The sequence below is a fragment of the Pygoscelis adeliae genome, unplaced genomic scaffold, assembly GCF_000699105.1.
Source record: "Pygoscelis adeliae isolate BGI_AS28 unplaced genomic scaffold, ASM69910v1 Scaffold50, whole genome shotgun sequence".
Taxonomy (NCBI): domain Eukaryota; kingdom Metazoa; phylum Chordata; class Aves; order Sphenisciformes; family Spheniscidae; genus Pygoscelis; species Pygoscelis adeliae.
The window spans coordinates 546676-567508 of NW_008823963.1; the positions used below are offsets into that span (position 1 = coordinate 546676).

The 20833-nt window shown below is 41.5% G+C and overlaps 1 protein-coding gene across 1 annotated transcript in view; it reads left to right on the forward strand.

Annotated features, from left to right (window-relative positions):
• The first annotated feature begins 1870 nt into the window (after positions 1-1870).
• VWA3B (von Willebrand factor A domain containing 3B) overlaps positions 1871-20833 on the forward strand; it is a 72363-nt gene continuing 53400 nt past the window's right edge. Inside the window, exons 1-7 of the mRNA XM_009323762.1 lie at positions 1871-1910; positions 3542-3760; positions 5612-5706; positions 8088-8338; positions 10418-10577; positions 14457-14626; positions 16546-16670. Coding sequence (XP_009322037.1) covers positions 1871-1910; positions 3542-3760; positions 5612-5706; positions 8088-8338; positions 10418-10577; positions 14457-14626; positions 16546-16670 — 1060 coding nt within the window. The remainder of the gene's footprint in view (positions 1911-3541; positions 3761-5611; positions 5707-8087; positions 8339-10417; positions 10578-14456; positions 14627-16545; positions 16671-20833) is intronic.

Here is a 20833-nt window from a genome sequence, read left to right on the forward strand (position 1 = left end):
GCGTAGGTGGCCCCGGCGGCGGGTCAGGCCTTGCCCCGCGCTCCCCCTCTTCTTCGGGCCCCGCTGCGGTTTTGCAATGACACCCTCAGCCCTGTTTCCGCAGAAGGCAGCTGCCCACCTCAGCCCTCCGCGCACCCTTTCACCCGGGGTTTGGCGCAGCGGGTGGCGTGGGGTGGCTTCTCGGGCTGTAACCTGAGGCGTTCCTGTGTGTTGGGACAGGCTGGTCGTACGGCCTCGGCAAACACCGCCGCATCTGTTAAAAACTCAAAGCGCGTTGGGGGTGAAGGTTTTAGCAGGTTGTTTGCACTGGCCAGAACGGAAGGGTAGAGGTGCCCAGATGAACTCTTGTTCACCTTTCAAAAATAACCTGTTTTGATCCTGACTTTGGGCTGAAGGTTATCCTGGCTGTCATCGGTTTTGAACTCCAAGACTTGAGGTAAACTTGCTGTTTCTGTTGGAAGTCGCTTCGTTTCCTTTCAAATGCTCCGTTTCATACGGCGCCAGCATTTCGCATCCAGGTGCTGTTCAAGCGGCTGGGGCTGGGGCTGGAGGCTAACGCCAGGGAAAACCTGTTGCCATACCCCTGGGCATCTGGAACATGAGGTGGCACCTGGGATTCGTTCTCTGATGCAGGCTGCTGCTTGAAATGTGTCTCTGTTATTACTGTTAGAGCATTGCGGCACTATTTCTGCAGTGTGAGGGAGAAATGGCACAAGTCTGGCGGCTCGCTATGGGCATTGTCTGCTGTGGCTCCTCTGTGGCACTGGCTCCTTCTTACTGCGCTGACACCAAGTTCCTGCTAGTCAGGGGTTGTGCTGCTGGGGGGCATCTCCTGTGCAACACCTGGGGTGTTAGGGTGCAGAATGGACTCCCGTTTCTTTAACGTCCTCCCTGCCTTTCACACTGTTGGTGTCCTTCTGCATGAGCAGGACAGAGACCAGAATGGTTTATGTATTTCTGTATGGGTATTTAAACCCATATGAGGGGAATAAATAGCATGTTCAGTTCTGTAATGAAGAAAGAGGGAGGAGGCTAAGTCTTTGGCTTATTATTTTATCCCATTTTTGCTTTTCCCATAGGAAAAGCTACTTAATGACAATAGCTAGCATCTGGCCTGTTAGTGATTCATAAATATTCCTCATTCATTCATCTTATTTATTAAAAGAAGAACCAAGTAAATGGCAAAACACTATGTCTCAAAGCGATACACTCAGCCAATATATGCTACCTTGCTTAGTCTGGTGTTTTGTTTTCTATTTGTATGTTGTGTCTTATTCACAGTTGGGCCTTATACCACATAGACATACATGTATATACGCATAATTCTTTTTCTTTATGAATCATCTTGTAGTCTTACAGGCAAAGTTATGAATCTCTTCACAAAATTGCGTCTCAGATACTCCCAGGTTTAGTCATAAGTTGGATTATAGCAAAGGGAAGGTATAATGCAAAGCAATAATAGAATATAATACAACTGGCTGACAGTAGGCCAAACCACCACACTCATTTTTCTAGCATATCTGTGTGGAAACTACCACATTGGCTCTTTTATGATAATTTAGAGGGAAGGAAGGGAAACGATATTACCAATTTCCCACTTTCACATTTCTGAGTATGGGTCTCCCTGTCAAATCTGACTTGAGCCTTTCTTGACATGGGGAGTAGCTATCCTTTTTGATTTATAATATTATTTTCCTTGAGGAAAATCTTGGTCTCAACCTTCTGCAGTTTATTATTGCCTGGGCCTGTGGAGCTGGTCTCCAGTTTATATTGACCTATGCATGGCAATATTTTAATTTTTTAAAAACATAATAATTCCTCAGGTTTTTAAGAAGAAATCAAAGAGGAGGTGCCAATCAAGAGATCTATCATGACTGGCAATCCATGTAAGCGACTTGCCTGGAGTGACTGTGAGTATTTCAGGACTATTTTTGCATAGATTCCATGTTTTCCCGGATAACTTCCAGTTTCATTTGCATCATTGTGGTGTGCATGCTGCTAGCTGTGTACAAGCCATTCTGAAACTCTGCCAGTCTCACCTGTGCTGCATATGGGGTGCTGTGCTGGCCTTTCTGCATTTTCGGAGGAGGAAACTGGGAATGACTGTTCAAGTGACTAGAAACTGTGCCTGACTATATACAAAGCTCAAACAGCTGCAAACCTTCACCTGCCTCTCTCTAGAGGTAACATGTCACTGCTGCTTCTGTACTGAGTGGAGGAGGGCTGGTAAAATGTCAACCTCTACAGGCATGCCAGCCCAGTGCCCTGCTTGTAGGACTGGTGACTGTGAAAGAGCTGGTGCCAGTCTGCACCATGTAGAAGGCTACTGTCACCGAGAGGTGATTTTTGAAGATGCAGTCTCATTTCCTTTATGTATTGTTAACTGAGGAACAGTCTATCTAATCTATCTCTATCTTTGTAACCAGGTCAGTTGTTGTAACATTTGGTCTTAGCAGAGAGTTCTGATCGTATTCCATACTAGACTGAAGGTTATTTTTCAGTCATTAAAGATGGAAGCACCCTTCTTTGTATTTTGGACCAGTTTGATCCATGTGGTACATTTACAGCCAGCTTACAGTGTATGGGCAATGGGGGACTGGGATACTCCAGATAATGTTGATGCTGGGGAAAATGGACAGAAATATTAAAAGTCCACAGAAAATAAACTTAGATACAGCACGGGTATTTAATCAACTAGAGCCAGCTTAGCTCATGCAGAGTATTTTGGGAATGAACAGGAAATACCAAAGTCCTCCTAGAACCTCTGTGTGAGGAACAGAGGCATTACTGTTGTCATCACTTCCATTTCTGCCTCAATCACTCTAAGCTCTGGGCTGTCTCTGCTGCCAGTTTCAAGCGGAGCTAGCCCAGCCAACTATACATCAGTGCTGAGATACGTTCGTTGTTCTGTAGAACCTAAAATGAAACCAGACCTTCATGTCCATGATTTCCTGTGCATGCACATGATCCATCACAGCCTGGAGCAGATACTGCCAGAACCATCATTTACACTTGAGGTAAATGAGTGAGGAGAGGGAGTTTCACCAGCCTTGCAATAAAGTCAGGATCTGGTGCTGCTATTGCTTATGGTAGGAGTTCAACATACAATTGTTAAGAAATCCTTGTTTATTGCATAACGCTTCTAATGTGTATGTAGTGATGGTCTGACAATCTTTCAATGCCTGTTATGAGTTCTGATTCCCAAGATTTAGGAGAGATGTCTTAGGAGCTGGAAGAATTACCATTTGGCAAACTGGACTTAGCTTTCAGGGCTTGGATTTCAGCATGCAAGAGACATTTTCTTTAATAAATTGAAGGTAAATGTATATGGATGAATAAAAAGACATAACAGCATGTAAATGTGTAGGACTGAGAGTAGCTTTCCAGATTAAGAACATTGTTCAGTATAACAAAAGAAAACAAGAGATGAGCTATATGTGTACAGAGTAGCACAGAATACAGGCAAGGAAAGGAGGCAATTCAAGTGAATTGTTTGGTTAAAGTATAAATGTTGTGTTTCCCTCATTTCTCTTTACAACAGATGCCTTTGATTCAAAGCACAGACAAGATTCTGAAGATTCTCACGAGGCCCACAAGAAGAAATCAAAAGAGAAGGAAGGGAGACTGGCAGTCAGACAGTGGGACATGGATGTACAACCCCTCATTTCATCTTCTAAATGGCTTCAACTTCATGGGCTCAAAAGAAACAAATTGACCCTATCCCAGATTTTGTCACAGATTGGATTCCAGCACAGGAAAGGTATAAGACAAATCAATAACAGAGTAATTAAAAAACCCCCAACTTTGAATAGTCTATAGGGTCACGGTCATTTTGCACCCCGGTGTACACAGAGGAGATTTTCATGTCTCTTATCTTATGATAATGGCAGAAAGGGAATCAGTATCCACAGTTGCTGACATTGCCAGTTCAGAGGACTGAGAAACTCCATCTCCTTTTGATCTGAGAAGGACTTAGGATCTGAGAAGAGCTTTCCTTACTCAGCTGTACTGTTGCTTTACCCTAGGCTCCAGTTCAAATCCTCTCCAATTTAGCTATAGATAACACACCATAAGATCTCTGTCCATTTTTAGATGGCAAATATAATGTATGCCATGCCATAATCTGTGATCTACTAGTTGATCAGGGCTAGCCAGCCTGCTTGGGGATAGTATATTATTTCCAGGGATCCAGCTTTAAGGAAGCAGTTAAATTTTATTAGAATTCAGTCTGCTTTTCGTGCAAAGTCGGGCTATAGAAAAATGCTCCTTTGCAGTTATCTGACAGCTGGAGGGGAAAAGTTAACTAATAATTATTAATCACTGTCATAATAGTGCTTTGCAGAGCATGATAAGATATTCTTTGCTTTGAAGAGCTTGCTGCCTGAGAAGTAGGAATTGTAATGTATTGCAATTGTTCTAGGTTGCATAATTTAAGATTTTGGCTGGCTTGTGTCCATGGGGCATTCAAAGATCAACAGTGCAGGTCCTGAAATCCTGTATGCTGTAGATGAAGAAACTGTTAAGCAGGGTTAATGTTGTTACAGTGTAATTTTAGGAGCAGAACGTACTAGCTTAGCAGGGCAGCATGCTGTACGGAATAGCTGCTTTGTGACGTTAAATATTCCCACCCCTAATGTTTTCCTATCAGTGGAGATCCTGTAGAAGATTTCTAGCTACTGAAAGAGCAGAGTGCAACCTTTTCCTTAGTTGCACCCACTTCTGCACCGATTTAGTTGTGTAAGAGAACAGCATTATCTGTACCAGATTTTGTATTTTGTTTGATGGACAAATATTTGCAAGTCCTGTCGTGAGGTAAATGGATAATACAGAAGTTTAATTGCCTAAACCTTTAATTTATTAAAGTCCTATGTAGCTTTTTGGCCTACAAATAATTAAATTTGGTGTTTTTCCCCACTTTGGACTAAACTGGCAGGGAGCAGCAAGAGCAGGGCTGCTCCATGGGGGGTAAATGAGCCAGGAGCCAAAGGGGACCGCAGCCCAGGCAGTGCCCTCACTGACCAGGATGCAGTCCTGCAGCATCTAAGCACCGCAGGCAGAGCAGGGTGCTGCTAACAGTGTCCGCAGACAGTCCAAGACAGGGTGAGGTGATGAACCATGTCTAGGGTCCAGCCAGGGAGTGCAGCCAGGAGCAGCAGGAGATGGAGCCAGAAACAAGACTGGAGACAAGGCCACAACATAGGCCTAAGAGCCACATCCAGGAGACAGAACTGGAGACAAGGCTATAATACAGGGCTGAGAGGTCTATCCAGGAGAGAGGTCCACTAGCAGAACTTGAGACAGGTACACCTACAACACAGCTAAAGCAAAGACTGGGTGCGCAGGCCTGAGCGCCCTGTGAGTGGAAACCCCAGGTGAGGCTGATCAGGGCAACCAAAGCCTGTTGGTGCCCTCAGGGCCCCAACATAGACATAGCCAGAAAAAACTGTAAAACAAAAACATAATTAGAATTTCTCTCAAGTTTCTTAACATCAGGAGTTCAGTAGAGATGCATGTGGCTCACACATGGATGGTATGCACATCAACCTGAAAAATACCTGTTTGAAGTAATCCTTACAATTAGCAACTTGATCTTTTGTAACCTTTATTGTAGATTATGTGACCACCTTGGGGAAACTTGTGGCTTCTCGGTACGCAGACGGTCTGTTTCCTCAATACAAGAGAGCACAAGATGGCAGCGTGTATAACGTAAGTGTGACTGACTTGTGGTAACTTCCCTGTGGACTTAGAAGCTATCACTGTAGCAGAATGATGTGACTAAAATGTCTCCCTATGGCATGAAATACTTAGATTCTTTGTGAGAACTTTATCTTTCAATCTTTTTTTCTGTTTTGTCAAACTGTTAGTGATAACCATCAGTGGTAGAGAAGCTAGATATCTTTTTCTTTTTTCCCTTGCAAAGTCTTACGCTCTTGCCTTGGTGCAGCATTGCAGTAAATCTTTCCAGACAAGACTGCAGTTTCTAAGCAACATTTACCCTGCCTTGAAAGAGGGAACACTTAAAAAGAAGATGCTCAGCCAAGTTAAAAAAAATAAAATTGTAGTCAATAAAACAAATGGGGATGCTGAAATAAGAAGACATAATGCGCTGTCATTGCCGATGCAAAGTGCTGCTTCGCTTAGTGCCAGCGGGTCACAAAAGGCTCAGCCTACTCTATAGAGACAGCTAGCTGGATCTCTGCCCAGGCTCATGTTCTAAGGAATGTCTTAGCAACAGCTGCTGGCGGCCCCATTGTTACGGGGATGGATTCTGATTGAAGAGATACGCATGTGAGCGAGGAGGGGAGAGAGTTAATTCATAAAGGATTTTACAAAAGCAAATGGCTTGTCATTTTTTCTGATAACTAGAGTCACTTCTGAGGCACAAGGCTTAAATATGGGAAAGGAACCATTTCAGGGAGCCTTTTCCCCTCATTTTTTCCCATTAATTCCATATGAAATATCTACATAATGTCTTTTAATCTTAGGACATGTTGGGAGCAGTAGGAAAGACATTTCTGGTAGCATTAAGGTAGCAATGCCACTATACAAGATCTGGTGAGGTCTCATTTAGGATATTGTGTACTATATTGTGTACAGTTACCACAGGTTGAGAAGAAGCAATTCAAACTAGAACAGGTACTGGGAAGAACTAGTAGGATGAACTGCAATGGAGTGCTGATCTTATAAGAGGGCTTGGTTGATGTTGACGTATGTAAGTCAGACTGAAGAAGACTGACGAAGGGTGGCATTATTGCCCTTGAATGCCTACAGAAAGACAAATTACAGGGATAGGGAAAAGCTGTAGTTTTCTATGCTAAAAGGTATGCTAGTCCGAGAATAAATGGGTATGAACTGCCATGAATAAATTTAGGCTGGACAGTGAGAAGTTTTCCAGCCCTCAGAGAAATGGGAATCTGGACTGGCCAACTACGAGTGAAGGGGTGGTGCAAGAAAACTGCTTTATTTTAAGATGGAGTTTGAGCGGTGTAGTGCAATAAGCTTCTTTGTATGAGTCTGGCTGTCATAGGAGGAAACTGGATTTTCTACGTGCTCCTTCCCAGGCCTGCATTCCTTTGGCAGACAGCCTGAGACTCTGTATCTGGGAGGCACATTACAGGACCGTAGCTGACATTAAAGAACAGAGAAAAATACAAATGAGAGGAAGAAGTGTGCAGGCTGACACACAAAATATCTTCTCCCTGAGAAATATTCTTGTTTAAAAACATTTGTATCTCCAAGGTTTTGTACTTAGCCCTGGAAGGGTAGTTGGAGGTAGAAGGTAGCTGGTAAATTAGCTTACATGGGCCAGAGATATTGGGGGAATGTCTTTCCTGGAACCTGCGGTGAATTTTTAAACCCACAAATCATTTTGCATGGTGAATGTGTATACATATATTCATAGGGAGGGTCTGCTGTTTTTAATGCTGAATCTAGGTTTTTCTTATTTTACTGGTATGGTATGGGAAGTTTTAGTTGTTGATTGCAGTTGCCTGAACTAAATTTGCCTAAGCACCTACCCACAAATAGTTAAGCTGTAATGCTGGGCATTGTTAGTGAAATAATAGTACAAACAGGAAACATTTTACATTTTCCTTTCAAATGCTAAAGAGAAGGTGGAGATTGAAGTGCCCCACAACCAAACCACAGACTCCCTTGTATTGCTGTACAAAATTTTAAGAGCCAGTCAATATTCTAGTCTAAGAAGGTACAAAGTTTCTATGTCCTTGTTTGTTCACCCATCTGCTCTGCAGCCCTTTCTACATCCTAGCCTGTGTTCAGCTCATTCTAATTGCTCCAGTCTCGAGACAGACAAGTCAGACAACCCATTGGCACTGTCCCATGCTTGTATAAAAAGATTATGAAAAGCAATCAGGACAAAATGCAGTGTCTTTTCTATTATAGCTTAGATGCATTTGTCAAGTATTTGCTCTTGAAATAGTGGAAGAAAAATGGGTTGTTTTCACTGCTACCTTGGCTGGCATATTTGGCACTTGCAAACCAGCTATTGCAGCTGTGCTAAGCTTGGGGCTGCATTTGTATTATTTGTTTTGAAGTTCAATTTCTTTCTCTTCCTTATTTAAATAAAGCTGACAGCCAAAAAAGAACTGATTCTTCATTTTGTGGATTGCCTAATGGGAGCTATTGAGCTATATAAGCAGCGAATGGAATGGTTAACCAGTGAGAGCCGTCAGATATTTGGAGTGATTCAAGAACGGTGCATTGTCATTGTTTTGGATTTTGGCACTGCAGCTCCAGCTGACTTTGATCTATGTCGGGATGCACTTTCTATGGTACTTGTGGAACAGGTGACTCAAATTGCCAAATTCAACCTTATTCGGTAAGCAAAAAGAATCATAGGATCATAGAATGGTTTGGGTTGGAAGGGACCTTTAAAGGTCATCTAGTCCAACCCCCCTGCCATGGGCAGGGACATCTTCAACTAGATCAGGTTGCTCAAAGCCTCATCCAGCCTGGCTTTGAATGTTTCCAGGGATGGGGCATCCACCACCTCTCTGGGCAACCTGTTCCAGTGTTTCACCACCCTCATTGTGAAAAATTTCTTCCTTATATCTAGTCTGAACCTACCTTCTTTTAGTTTAAAACCATTACCCCTTGTCCTGTTGCTACAGGCGCTACTAAAAAGTCTGTCCCCATCTTTCTTACAAGCCCCCTTTAAGTACTGAAAGGCCGCAATAAGGTCTCCCCGGAGCCTTCTCTTCTCCAGGCTAAACAAAGAAGTCCATGTCTGCCCATTGCTGGAGAATAAAAAGGAGTCTCATATCATGTAGTCATGTGTTTGGATTATATGCTTTCTGTAGTGGAAATTGTACTGATTCATGTCATGGTAATATCTATAGATTTTCCACCAAGTTTCACCCACAGTCATGCTGAGCTTGCTACTTCCATTTAACAGAAGACCATCATTACCCTGAAGAACAGATAAAGGCCAGCAGAACCCAAATACTGATATATGCCTTCTACAAATGTAGCACAGAAAACCAGAAAGATATGGGAGACTTTACAGTAACAGTAATGCTCTTCAGGCATCTAAGTATTAGAGAGTGAAACAGTGAGGTCCTGTCTGACTGCCTAGGCATTCTTGTGTCTTTAGGCATTACAGGTTTCTGCCTTACAGCTAAATGTACATTCCCCCAAGTGCCATAGGCACAGGCATAGTCATTTGTATTTCTATAGATTTCCATGGTCACAGAAATCAGTAGCAGAACTAGGAAACAATACTAAATTTCCATAACAAAAGACAAGTGCTTGTTCCCTAACATGAGTAAATGAATTTGGGTTTAGTTACAAATAGAAGAACAGAAACAGCTATTCAAATTTATGTATCTCTGCACAAGTTCTTATATATGCATGAAGGTTTGAACGCCTAAGCTTCGATTTGGATAGATGAATGGAATTTTGTGACTATGAAAAAAACAATGCACAAATTAGGTCATATAATTTTACAATTGGTTCCACAATGATAACTTGCAACTACACTGTGATTCTTAAAGTTGTTTTACCCAAGCTTTATCCTACAGATTTGATTGTGGTGTCCTATCTGAATTCTCTAGCTTGTGATAGAACTGAGATTTGAAAAGTAGAAGATAACTTCCACAGCTTTTGAGAAGCACATAAAACATTTGCTTTAAAAATTATCTGCAAAGCCGAGTCAAAATTAAGGCATGATAATTGTGTTCATCAATTTGTTTGTGCAGGAGGGAGACAAGGGACAATATAGCATATAAATTATTACTTTAAAAGAATCTTGGAAAACATACTTGTCTTTTAGATTGGCAGGAAACTCTTCAAAATAGTGCTTGATGGAATGTCACAGATACTGGAACCACTTATTTTTTAATTTGCTTTCTCTTTTTATGTACAAATGCACAGGCATACATGCTCATATGCTTTGTACTTCTGTACTGCCATTAAGACTAAGGCCATTGATCAATTACAATATCATAAAACTTAGCATCACAAATTTTATTTTGGTGGATATATAAAGATCAGCCCTACTACCAAAAAAGTGTGCCAGTTAAAATCATCTGACACAAGTTGTGGAAAGAGACCTGTGGAAGCCAGATTTTTTTTTCATACACGTATTTTAAAAACCTGATTGTGTTTTTATGTTAAGAGGAGATATGAATTAGGAACTGTTTTTAAAGTACTTCAGCTCTCTTGACCCTACTTTGGAAACAGTTGTCTCAAAAAAAAATTCTTATAAAAATCACAGTATTTTTCTAAGGGTTTTATTTTTCCTCTACTTCTTTTATTGCAAGTCTAGAGTTAGTATCTGTGGTTTATTGTAATTATTACTTAAGAATATAAAAGAACAGTAACAATAGTGGAGCTCCACTCTTTTGCTCTGCCAGCATTATTCTCACTACTTCTGATTTATAGTTAATGTCATTTTCAGGGCTGCTCAGGATCTTATGAAGTGGCAACAGAAATCTACTCCTGTGTCTGAGCATACTGTAAAGTCTGCTGTTACATGGCTCTGGAAGCTGGACCATATGACAGCTGCCAGCCATACCAGGTCTGCTGAAGCCCTGCTGGAAGCCATGAGTGATGATGCGGTAAGCTCATGCATCTTTTCAGAAGCCTCAAGTAAATCCAAGAATATTCAGTGCCAGACTAGCTACTGTGATTTACCCTGATGAATATTGCAAAGATAAATATTAATGATGGCATTTGGAAAGTTTTTTTTCCCCCCAGTGTAGCTGCATACTATGTTTACTGATGGCCTGTTTATGTAAATGTACTGTATTTTGAATGCAGAAACTTGTTTATTTTCTTTTCTAGAGTCCACAGAATAAATAACATGTTCAGTCATTACGGGAAAGAGAAAACATCTTCCCTTTCACTTTCTTTGCCACATCTGTTTTTCAGGGCTTCAAGTTTATGAAAAAATTGCTAGTATCAACATTATTGAAGACAGGGGAACCATTTTTATTTTGTTATGTATGCAAAGTGCTCATGAAAAATTATATTTAAAATCTAAAATAGTAAGTACAGCGATTTATTTAAGCATTAACTCATGGTAGGGGTATGCAAATCCTTTTTCATCAGCCAGGTTATAGCTAGAGTTTCTTCCAGGATAAAAAGACAAGGCATGCACAGGTATTGCTGCAATTAAATTCTGTCTGTTTCTAAAAGTACCATATTACTTTATTCATTATAGCAGAGTCACAAGACATAAAACATATATGCCACAATTTGAGCTCATCACTTAAAACTTCTGTTGTTAAAGAGATATTTCATGAAATTTGCTTACAACGTACATTGTTTCAGTTCCCTAGCACCTGAATTTAATGGAAAATTGGGCCTACTGTGTGTGGACTAGAATAATTGGTTTTCACTGCCATTAAGATCCATTCCTGTGCACAGTTCTGATCCTAACTCCGTTGTAAATCTCATTCTGAGACATTGTTTGCAGGAGAAGGTAAATTTGGCTTGAGTTTCCTTCTGGTTCCCTGTGCTGGTGGATTCTCATCCAGATGAACCCTGATGTTTGGAAACTGATATTAAAAAGGAACTGGGTGAGGAACAAATTGTGCAACAGTGAGATTTTTTATGACTGCTTTTTTAAATGCCTCTTTCATGAATTTTATTAACTTTTTCAATTTGCAGTGTATTACTGATTTCCTGGTGGGTAACTAAAAAGATCATATTTAGATTTCAGTATTGTCTGGATGAAAAAAAGGCTTGTTGGACCTGGTGGGTCTGTGTATGAATAAACAGAAATTAAAATCTGTCCAACAGTGAGACATCTATTATTTTTTTCTGGACATTGGTGGGCTAGTGGGTAATCTGGGGGAGTCAATTGTGGCAGGTGCTCAACATAAAACAAACTTCAATTACTCCTAAGTACAGTCATTATCATTCATAACAGACAGTTCACTTGAGTGCAAACTTCACTGTACTGCAGGCTGGGGGAAACCCCATTCAGTCCTAGGCAAAAGCTGCATACTCACTGAACAGTCGTAAATGACTCATTCCTCAGAACTGGCTTCATCAACAGAAGTTGCTCCAAAACAATAGCTCTTTTTTCCCTAGGCTTGGCTCTTCCTGTCATTCCTTCAGCTGAGCTTTACTTCCCATGTGTGGTGACTCCCTAGATTTCCTTTCCTCATGACCTGTCAGTCCCAATCTCAAGATCACTCTGCTGTAAGTTTGCAATCCTTGAGCTCTACCTGCCACAGATACATCTGCAGTGTTTAATTTGCGGTTCTGTACAGGTGCCAATCCACAAAGCGTGTGTCACCCATCCAAAACACACCTCCCCACCAAGGTAAAGACTGTGAGGAACCGTTCATGTTGTTCTCCTTCCTGTTCTTGTATAAAGTTTGTTTGCTTGTTTAGGTGGCTGCATAAATTATAATTTTCAAAATATGAAGGACTAAATAGAAAGGTTTTAACTTTTTCCCACTAATCTGTCAGGAACATTTCCTTTGTGACATGGTATTGCTGGGTTTGTAGTTAAGTGGAGTGAATTGTCTGTGGTTAGTAATTTTGTTTATTTTCTTGTGAGGAGTTGGTTCTGTATCAGCTATGCCCAAGAAATGTCAGTATTTTAAAAGTTGCAGAGGTAGGCAGTAAGTCCTTTGGAGCAAGTATGAAGATTGATAATCCGTATTGAATATCAAGTTTATGAATTATTGGCAGTCTTAGGAGGGAGGAGGAGAAGATGTGAATCTGAAGGAACAGAAGGAAAAGTGGTTGTGCAGTATGCATGCATTCCCCCAGGTCAGGAGCCTCTTCAGCAAAAGGAATAGGAACAAGGTGGTGTCCAAGGCCTGGGTCTCAGCTGGGAGAGCTGTGTGCATGCTTGGATAGCTTTTTAGCTGGATGAAACAGAAAGGGAACCTTGTAAAACTGAACTAAAGCACAGATAGGTGCAAGAGTTCTTTCATTTTGTTTCTATGCACCTTTTTCTAAAGCTAATAAGTATTTTGTTAATCTTGCACTTCAATGAAACACATTCATTCTTCTCTTTAACCTTAGTATTTGTCTAGCATTAACAGTGATGCCAGGACACCTGCCTGACTACAGACCTGCTTGCTCCCAAGCAAGTGTGGTCTGTAACTATGGGCCCTGCCTCCCACAGGGAGTGTCTCGCCCCCCTATACAAGATCCAAGGGAAGCCCGAGGTGGCAAGGTGCTACTTCGTTAATTTGCCTGGTTAGCCTGAGATTGGGTTGCTGCTTGGGAGAGATGTCTTCCAGTGCTGAGGATTAGCCCAAGTATTTGTGGCAAAAGGTAGAGGAGGAAGAGAGCTTGAAATCCAGAAGTCCGTGTCAGTTTGTATCAACATGCTTATGATGTGGGACAGTGCAGGGATCTTACAGCCTGGAAGCTTCGAGTACAAACTGAACAAAAGATGTTCATGTGCCGGTGTGTTGGCTCAGGGAGCTGAAATACAAATAGGTATCAAAGGCAGTAGTGAAAATGCATGAACACACTTACAGGTGATACTGAATTTGCTTTACTACTGCATGAAATTATGTGGGTGCAGAAACATTTCCTCAGTGCTGTCCCAGACTCAAATAGTTGTCTTCTCTTTTGTGGTGCATGTCCCAGGATTCCTAGTCATACCTGAGTGTAGTTTTTCAGTTAAACAACTATTTATCAGATATTTATCACTTGGTATGTACCATGCCATAGGACTGATATGCTCTACTTATTGTCTTGAACATCATTATGGGACAGCTGTTGTTACATTTGTTTTTAATGATGGTGAAAATTCAAGCAGCATACTTACCATGAGGATTGTTAGCATGGATAAGTGCAGGTAACATCAAATCCCTCATAATACTCAAGCAATAACTAAAGGACATTTCTTCAGCTTCTCTCTCTTCTTGCAATAACATTTTCAGAATATAAGTGTGCGTGGTCATAATAATAAACCTGCCAAGCTCCCTCTGCCTTGGGAAGTATAAAAAATACGAATTACCTGTAAATACCAGCAGTAGCATTCAAAGAATGATGCATCTTTCCTACCCTCAAAATACATGCTCCCAGTAAAAGTATGTCTGGTATAAAAGTTCCTACTGATTTTCAGCCCTGGCAAGGCACCAACATAGCATCTCTCTTCATAAAGGTGGAATGTGGCACAGAGCATTGTCCTCACTAATAATACAGTTGTCCTTCCTTACACCTCTCTTTGGTTTCGGTTAACTTCTGTGGAAAGGGTCTTGCATTGGACAGAATCACACCCAGGAGCTGTGGGCCAGGTTCTCTTCTCACTTCAGGAAATTTTGTGTGGACTTCATTTGAATTACTAGTGTAAATGAGAGGGAGAACCAAAGATCTGAAAATCTTATAGCCCAAGTAGTGCATTGGTTCTACCAAATTTTCCTAGCAGTACTCAGCACAGGACAGTGCTTGAATAAGTACCAGGCATCTATGTAAAACAATGTCTTCCAATTCGCAATTTTTTTTCTGCTTAATGACAGGTTGAAGCTGTTTATTACTTTGCTGTGGGTGATGTTCCAGTGGACACAAAGCAGCTACTCCTTGAGAAGGTTTCTGATGGCCCCTGTCCAGTCAACACTGTGTCTTTCAATGCTAGGGAAGATGAAACTATTCTTTTTCTGAAGGAGTTGAGCTGCTTGGCCTCTGGCAGGTATGACAAAGAAGAAGCACAGTAATGATTTCAGTCCTTGTAAAGTGCTTTGCTGCTAGGAATGGTATCTGAAGATATCTGAATATAATTCCTGTTTTACTCATGAGGAAAATGAGACACAGCAGTTCAGTAAGTGATATGGGGAAACTGCGGAAATCGTCTAAGAGATATGACTAAAATGCAGGGCCTACTCAAACAGACCAGCTTCTCTCCACATATGTGCTCACTGGCTTGCAGAAAGGCCATTTGTTTTTTATATCCTAAATCATCTGTCATCTGCTCCTTTTTTGAAGTCTGAAAAATTGTTCAAGGGAAGGGGTCACAACATAAACTGAAACAGGTTTTTCTTGTATTGCTTTGTACTCTGGTAATATCCACAGGCACCAGCAAAGAATCTAGAGTTTTGTTGGATCAAGTGCCATACAGACATGTACTGAAAAGATAATGCCTGTCCTAAATGGGCAATTACTGGAACAACAGAAAACTGATGCGGTGTTATCCATCAGGCCCGGTTGTGTGGAAACGCAGTTCTGTACCATGCTCTCTAGCATCTGTTTGGTATGGTTGATGGAAACTGATATATTCCACATGGCTTGTTGGCTACTTTGTCCTGGGAATCAGCCATGTGGTGAGAATTAGCCTTCAGTAGAAAGGGATAATAAAACTTTAATCTTGATTCTGATATCAAAATAAGGAAAACAAACGAACAAACACAAAACCCCACAGTACCAAACTCGTGCTGAACAGCAGGGGGGCAGTAGGAGTCAGTAGGTGTTTGCCTGCTTAACAGAAGTCACCGTACAGTTACAGAGCTGTGAAATGGCTGCTAGCTCCTTCTGTTTCACTGTTGTTTGTGCAAGAGTGGGAAGACCTCCAACAGTAGAAATCTCCCAAATGCCAGCAGAGCAATTGGTAAGATGGCAGCTGCTTAGCTCTTTCATAGCCATCTGTGTTTAGAAGTAGCTTTTAAGAGATGGAGTGTCTGCCAAAAAACAAGACTGTGGGAAAGTGTTATGTTTGCTCTGGTTTGATGTGTGTCTAAAATGACTGTGGTCATTTAGAACTGTGGTACCTCCATGATACCAGGTACATTGCCAGTCACCATCCTTCATTTTCTTTTGGCAGTGTTTCTACCTCCTTTATAAAAGGAAAGCGAACGGTTCTTGTATGGTAGAAAAAGAGGCAAGAAGGGTTATGGCAGGGAGCTGAGAGGAATCATTTTGTTTGATATGATTCCCACTATCTTCTTTCTACATGAGTCTAGTGCAGAGACTTATTGGGCCAATTAATATCTTGCTGGTGGGTATTTGCCCAATAACTGTCTATAAGTTTAAGTCAGCTTTCCCATAGGAATGGCCAAATTTATGGGCTTTTCATGGCTTGAGCCTGTTTCTGGTGTAGTTCTGTTTTAGAAGTGCATCTTTTTCGTGCTCTGAGAGCTTTTCTGTTTTGACAATGAGGGTAAATGAAGTCTGCTTGACTTCCTGATTTGTATGTCGATAATGAAATAAATGTTCCTGTTGGGCTTTCAACTGGGAGGATAATCTGATAAAAAGGTGTTAGTGTCATCTCAGGCATCTCAAATGACATGCTTGCTCAGCATGTTAAAAGCATTAATTAAAAATAGATTTCCAGGAGATTGAAAAGGAAGGTGCCTCAGAGTAAATGACACCAAAATGAAAGGATGTTCTTCATGAGAAGACTTCCGAATGTACATAAACATATATAAAAGGTTTGATAATATTCGTAGTGTTGTTGTAGTTGAAGGTTGTTGTTGTTGTAGTTTGCTTATCTTGAATAGATAAGCAAATAATTCCGAAGTTGTACACCACTATGATCTTGCATGACATACATCTCATTAAAATTAGGAAAGTATTTATGTAGTTTATGTACTGGTGAAAACTCATTTTTTATTACAGATTCCATGCTTTTGCTGAGAAGAATGACTATAGAGATGCTACTGGACCTGCACTAAAATGTGAAGAGGATGGAAAAGGTCTAATTGCCCTGAATTCCAGAAAAGTGAAAGGGCGAATGCCGCTAGGTAGACAATATAAAAAACAAGATGATACTGATTTTCTCAGTGAGGTTTCAGAATAGAAATGTAATACAGGAACTTGCTAAGTGTAAAATCAAAAGAAGCCTTCTGTAGGCATGGATGGGGTGAGGACAGGACTGGTCAAATGGAAATTCTGTGGGTGGGAAGGAGAGGGAAAGGAAAAGAGAAGTGAAGAGAGTAGAGGGTGTGCATGTGAAAATGAAATAGAAGTGAAAAAAGGGAGAAGAACAATTATTTAGGCAAATGAAGAATAGTACTGGTGTGCTTATGCCAGGGACCTTGTGGAAATATATAGAGAAATGGCAGAAAGGAAGAGGAATAGTGTGGAAGACCATCTGATACAATAGCCACATCAATAGAGGCCAAGTTCATATGTAATATAAGGGGATTAAATCCACCTGAGGCTGACTTGCTTCTCTCAAGATCTGAATTTGTCATAAAGACAGGCAACAAGCACAGTAAACCATAGAGAAGAAGGTGCAAAGAGGGGGGTGGAAAATAGATGAAAAAAAACCCAGGAGGAAACAGATAACAGAAAGAAACAGTTTTACTGGGGGGTGGAGCTGGGCAGAAAGCTCTCAGTGTGTTTCTTATTAATCACAGTGCTACTTCCTCTGGGTAAGTCATCCTTACTGTTCAGTGGGACTGGACTGGGGTTTAAGCCAGGTTGGGAGGAGATCAGCTTGTGGTGTGAAGTGAGGCTGTCTGTGTCAAGTCTGATATCTTTATCAGCAGGACATTAAATTAAAAAATGATTTCTTTTAAATATCAGGAGGCATAAGACCTCTTTATTCTAATGGCTCACATCCCCATTATGCTGCGGGGCATTAGTGTTGCCCCAAAGGTAGAATGGCGTTATCCTCTTCTTACTGCTAGGGAATGTATGGCATAAGGTGGATTTAGTGACTCACCTAAAGTCATTTGTCAGTCTTAGACAGACTAACTGGCCCATGTTTCCTGGGTTGTAGTCTAGTTCCTAATCTATCCTTCACTAGTACCATGATTATAACAGTACGAGAGAACCATAGTGGGGGGCCAGAAATAGGAGATTGAGGTGTCACCTGTTTTTTTGCTTCGTGAAGGGATGCTCAAGCCTCACCCACGCAGGTTTAGAAACCAACAGCAGAGTATGTTTCAAAACCTTCTCTCTCGTTTCGTACTAATTCAGAGCAGTGTAATGATTACCTTCAGTCTGCTTTGAGTGCTTCCTTGCTGGACCCCATTTGGGGGTGTGTGTGGGGGGAGCTGGCTTCCCCTTCCCCCGGGGCAGTCAGCCTGTTTCAATAGATGGGCCTAGAGCTCCTGTATGACTGAAATTACTTCCTCACCACTGTTTCTAAAGCTGAAAGCTGAATAGCTTTAATCGCTCAAAAGGGCAGTAATCCCCTTGAAGTGCATTGTCTGTTGTGTCTTATTGCTATTATGGAGTAGAATTTACACATTAAAAAGGAACACAATTAGCTTTCTGCATTTACTGGGTATTATAAGCACAGTCGTGACATCACTGGCAGCCAATCCGAGCATTTCAGTCATATGCAGAATCTAAAGTCCTTTCAGAAAAGAAAACACATTGGAGACATTATTCTGGTCTGTGTCTGATGTCTCTTGTTTCAGAGACTCCTTCAAGGGTGTAGAAGGCAATAATAATAAAAGTGTTGATTACTCACTAATGGGCTCTGAAACCGGTTCTTGGATGTGTGGCATAAACTATACAAGGAAATAAATAGAGAATGAGCCAGAGATTTAATCTTCCAAATGTGGTGTTTCTTGAAAATAAGGGGAGGCACAGGAATATTTTGATTATGTTTCTTTTTGCACCACAAACGCAACAGCTGGAAACTGAAACTCATCATTATGTTTTATGGACTGGAAAAGCTGTTTTAAGGACATCTGATAGTTTTCTGGATACCTACTGAATAACAGTGTTTTGCAAATACAGGATATCTTCATGTTCATTCTTTCTCAACTGCTTAACCGAAGCAAGTCGGAAGTGAACTATTTAAGACTTTAGATAAGAACTCCATTCTCCCCTGTTTTGCATCTTGAGCAGTCATTTAGAAAGCAAGCGTGAGAAACTGCCAAATTTGAATTTTTTTTACACTCATTTTGAGTGGGTGCTCGAGATCAAAACAGGTGTAAGCCAGCAAAGAATTAAGGTCCTTATATTGGCAGACTCAGATTTACTTAAGGCAGAGAAATGGTTTTACATAAAGCCTGATTTCACCAATGTGGTGGTATCTCCTCATCCAGCACTGATTTTCCTGTTATCACTTCTGCCTACATTCTTTGTGTAGCTTCTTCATCTGCAAAAAGCTGCAGAATTAAGCAAGCCTGTTACATAGTTAAAATTTTAAGTGGAAGGGAGGGGAAATTTAAGTTGGAACTTGAAGACATAGAGAGCAAGAGATGGTGGGAGATGTGGAGAAGAAGGTTCTTGCCGAAAAGGGGCACAGTTGTGTCATCTGCTTGGAATGACAGGGAGATAAGTGCTAAACAGGGCTTGAAAAGTGAGGGTGTTTTGAACTAGATCCTGAAATGAATAGTGGGTCCTCGCTGGCTGAAATAGAAACAACAGTAAATCTCTGCACAGTGTTTTTCTGTGCAGTGGGATGGGTGAGCCGGTATGTGTAAAGAAAATGCAAATTGACTGAAATGAGGATTTGACTGATGTGACAAATCCAAAGATGGATGTGTCTGACCTCCTTGTGAACAGTGTAAGGCTGTATTCTTAGGTGTGCTTGATTTTCCATGTTTACCTGATGGTCACAGGGAAAATTTCAGGTTGCTGTGTGCAAAATGGGAAGCATAAGAGCGCCAGCCTCCCTTATGACATTGAAGTCAATGAACTCTGCACTGTTTATGTACACAGACATTGGAGAGACCGAACCCTCCCTTTGGAGAGCCAGGATAATGACTTAAGAGTAGCTACTTTGCCTGCAAGCTGGAGCAAAGGTCATTGCCTCTGCTTTTTCCTTGCATGTGCTTTGTCTAGTCTTAGCAGCCTAAACTTGGCCTGGCAATTTTTTGTATTTTTTTAACCAATTTTTTAATCAATCTCTTTGCTAATGTGTAGAGAGTGATGCAGATAGCTGCTCTGTGATACCACATGGGATACAAAGTTCATTTGCTTTGTCCATTTGCCCAGTGGGAAAGGGGCAGGATCGGGCTGCGGTGAGTTTCAGTGCTGCTTGACCTGGCAGGTACGCAGGTAAAGCTGCGTACTCCCCTCCTGTGCTCCTTTGTACCTCCATTCATCCCTCTCTAAGTGGGGATTTTAAAAATCAACGCTTGAGGGAATGTTCTGCTGCCACGTAGAGGCTGAGGAAGGGACCAGCAGTGAAAAAATGATATTGCCCATCTTGCCTTGAAGGCAAATGAAGTTTAAAATAGATCTCATTCCATTATATTTGGATTTGCTTGCTTCCATGGTCTAAGGCAGATAATCAGAGAAGTAAGAAATGCTTCTGTTTTCCATGAGTCACTTTTGCATTGGTATTTGCTTGATGTTTCAAAGATATTTGTAGATTTTGCAAGCTTTTTTTTTTTGTACGGGCTTTTTTTCTTAGCAGGTTTTGTATCTTGAGTATGAAATCAAATGGGTTACAGTGACTTGTCAAACTGGATGAGTTTGTCTGCTGGGAGGTAGGTGTGGAAAAGCTGCTTCTTCTAAGATTGCCTGACAGTGTTAAATAACTGGGAAATGGAAATGAGGGTGGTTATGAGTTTCCATGTACACGTGAAAGTGTGTTTGTGTTTTCGCTTAGACCGGCCATCTTGCTTCTCAGTTCGCCAGTGTCAGCAAAATGCTTCTGCCCCTCACTGTAGGCTCTCCCCACACCCTTCCCCATCCTCTTCCTCTTTTTCAGGGCCTCCCTCCTCCAGAGCAGAAATGCCATTTAATTGAGGGCAGGGCACGTCTGAAACGTTGCCCAGTGTGAGGTGCTCTGCAGGGTCATGATGGCCGTGGTAAGAGCTGAAACTAACCAACTGTGCTCGGTGCAAGCCGGCACAGGCAGCAGGGCATTAAGGCCGGTTCCCTCGTGCATGTCTGGTGGCCGCCCTCTTGCCGTTGCCGTGTGGCAGTTTTTGAATCGGAACCAAGGGGTCCCCAGGGGTCTGGCCGTTAAACCGCCAGCCAGGGCGGCTGG